Source organism: Triticum aestivum, chromosome 1D, assembly GCF_018294505.1.
Source record: "Triticum aestivum cultivar Chinese Spring chromosome 1D, IWGSC CS RefSeq v2.1, whole genome shotgun sequence".
Taxonomy (NCBI): domain Eukaryota; kingdom Viridiplantae; phylum Streptophyta; class Magnoliopsida; order Poales; family Poaceae; genus Triticum; species Triticum aestivum.
The window spans coordinates 202,410,990-202,413,369 of record NC_057796.1 but is presented as its reverse complement, the minus strand read 5'-3'; the positions used below and the strand labels follow the sequence as shown (position 1 = coordinate 202,413,369).

The 2,380-nt window shown below is 46.9% G+C and overlaps 1 protein-coding gene across 1 annotated transcript; it reads right to left on the bottom strand.

Annotated features, from left to right (window-relative positions):
* Window positions 1-452: 452 nt before the first annotated feature.
* LOC123167371 (uncharacterized) lies at window positions 453-1,457 on the bottom strand. The gene is made up of 2 exons (XM_044585216.1): window positions 817-1,457; window positions 453-735 (listed from the first exon to the last, which is right to left on the bottom strand). The coding sequence occupies exons 1-2, from the start codon at window positions 1,347-1,349 to the stop codon at window positions 573-575; spliced, it is 696 nt and encodes a 231-aa protein (XP_044441151.1). The 5' UTR covers window positions 1,350-1,457; the 3' UTR covers window positions 453-572.
* Between the last annotated feature and the right edge of the window lie 923 nt (window positions 1,458-2,380).

Below are 2,380 nucleotides of genomic sequence, written 5' to 3'. Positions count from 1 at the left end.
TTATTTTGTACCATTTTCAAGTCCATGTGCTTTTTTTCAAATTCGTGTACTTTATACAAAAGTTCATGAATTTGAAAAAAGTACACGAACTTGAGAAAGTACGTGTATTTGAGAAAAAACGCGGACTAGAAAAAGTATGCAAATTTGGAAAAGTTACGTGGATTTCAAAAAGGTATGTGAATTTGAAATTTTTACGCGAACATGAAAAGTATAGAGATTTGAAAAAAGAACATGAATTTCAAATGATTCACGGATTTGAAATATATATACACGTATTTAAGTCAGCACCGGTCAAAACCGGGGAGAGTTAACACCAAAACCGTTCAAAGCCGAGACCAGGGATGAACCTTGTCCAGTTTCAGTAGTTGGGGATGCAAGTTGTCCAGTTTCGAAGTTGAGGGACCAAATCTAGACTCCATCGAAAGTTGAGGGATGAAAAGTATATTTATCTCTTGATGCAATCAAACATTCATTTCTCTAAATTAACATGCGGTACACGCACGCGATAATTGAAGAATGTAATTTCGATCAATCTAATCGATGGGCACGTGTATGTATGTGTGCGTGCATGTTCATGCGAGTTGCCAGAAGTTCTTGTGGGTCTTTGTGTTGAGCAGGTAGCCGGCGTTCTTGCCCTTCTTCTGAACGCTCACGCACAGGCACTTGCTGTGCTCGATCAAGAACTCCGCCGTGCTGTCGTGTCTCAGCCGGCTCGTCCCGCTCGCGCTCCGCAACCTGCGCACGCAAGATTAGTTGTTTCGGTCGCGTCTGTGCGATGAGGAGATCGACGACATGGATTGGGGGGGTTTGGTTTACCTGAGGAAGGCGGAGAAGCGGTGGTGACCGATGACGAGGAGCTCGACGCCGCGGCGTTGGGACTCGGCGAGGATGGTCTGGGCCTTGGCCTCGCGGCCCTCGGTTGCCGGCTCGACGCGCTCGGCGTGGACCCTAGCGCGCGGGTGCCGCGCCTTGCACGCGGCGCGCATCGTCTTCATGAACTCCCCGTCCGCGGAGCCCCCGCCACCGAGGAACACGGCCAGCTGGGAGCCGCTGCTGCTGCCGACGGAGCCGGTTCGCGGAGGGGCCGCGCCGCCGGGGGCGCCGCTCGGCGGCATGTTGACGTGGAGAAGCAGGATGTCGTCGCCCTCGACGACGGCGTGGGAGAGTGCCCAGTCCATCGCCGCCGTGGACTCGCGGCCCGGGTCGGCGATGATCATCACGAGCCGCTTCTTGGACGTCGTCCCGGCGGGCCCGCCGCGGCCAATGCCGATGCCGTTCCCGCTGCCACTAGCGCCGCCGCGCCCGAGCTCGATCGAGGCCATGCTGCCGGCCGACGTCGCCGCATGCATGCACGCAGCCTCGCCGGCCTGGCTGCGGGCTTAACGGGGGGAAATGGGGCGATTAGGAGCGTTTGCCAAGTTTGGGAGGGTGGTGGAGAAGATGGAGGGGAGACATAGGTACGTGCACTCGTGCATGCCGTCGTGCGGCGTTGGAGTGGTTTCCTGAAGCGCCTTTGGCGGAAGACGCGGCTGCAGAGTGCTGCAATGATCTATGAAAAAGTCCAAAACAAACCTTGAAATTGTACACGATAGCTAAATCAAACCCTGAACTTTGAATCCCGAAAATTGGCACTCTGAACTTGTAATCCCGGTCTATTTTGAACCCTAGACCTGTTTAGCACACTGGGAATAAGAAAATCCCGGGGATAACCTGCTACTCAGAATTTGGGCCGGCCCACTATAACACAGCAACAAAATCGTGAACTTTAGAATATATTCACGCATTTCTAAAATATTCAGAAGTTAAAAAATATTGTTGTTTTCTATTTTTCGCACAAAATTCAATTCCTTTGGTGTTTTTAATTTCTTCTGGAATTTTGAAATTACATTCGCATTTTTAAAAATTGTTTGTGATTCCGAAAACAATTCTAAAAAATGCTCAGAATTTCAAAAGTTCTTCACATCCTATGAAAATGTTTCGGATTTTTAAAAATCGTGTCACATTTTAAAGTAATGTTTTTAGAATTTTGTTTCGGATCGTTGGCTAAGGACTCGTCTGGGTCAGCCCACCAGACATGAAGCGGGCTTTTATTTTCTGTAAGCTGAACAATTGTTTTTAAGTGCGAACACTTTTTGAAACATAAACATTTTCTGAAACCTGAACATAATTTTAAAGTGTGAATGCTTTTTGAAAATTTTAAAAATAGGAACAAATTTCTAAATCTGAAAAAACTGTAAGAAAATATTTTGTGACATCTAAAAAATATCGCAAGTTAAAAAAAATGTACGGACAAATTCAAACAAATGTTTATACAATGTATAATGATATTTGTGTAACTCAAAAAAATGTTTCTTATATTCGAAAAAATGTAGCATTTTAA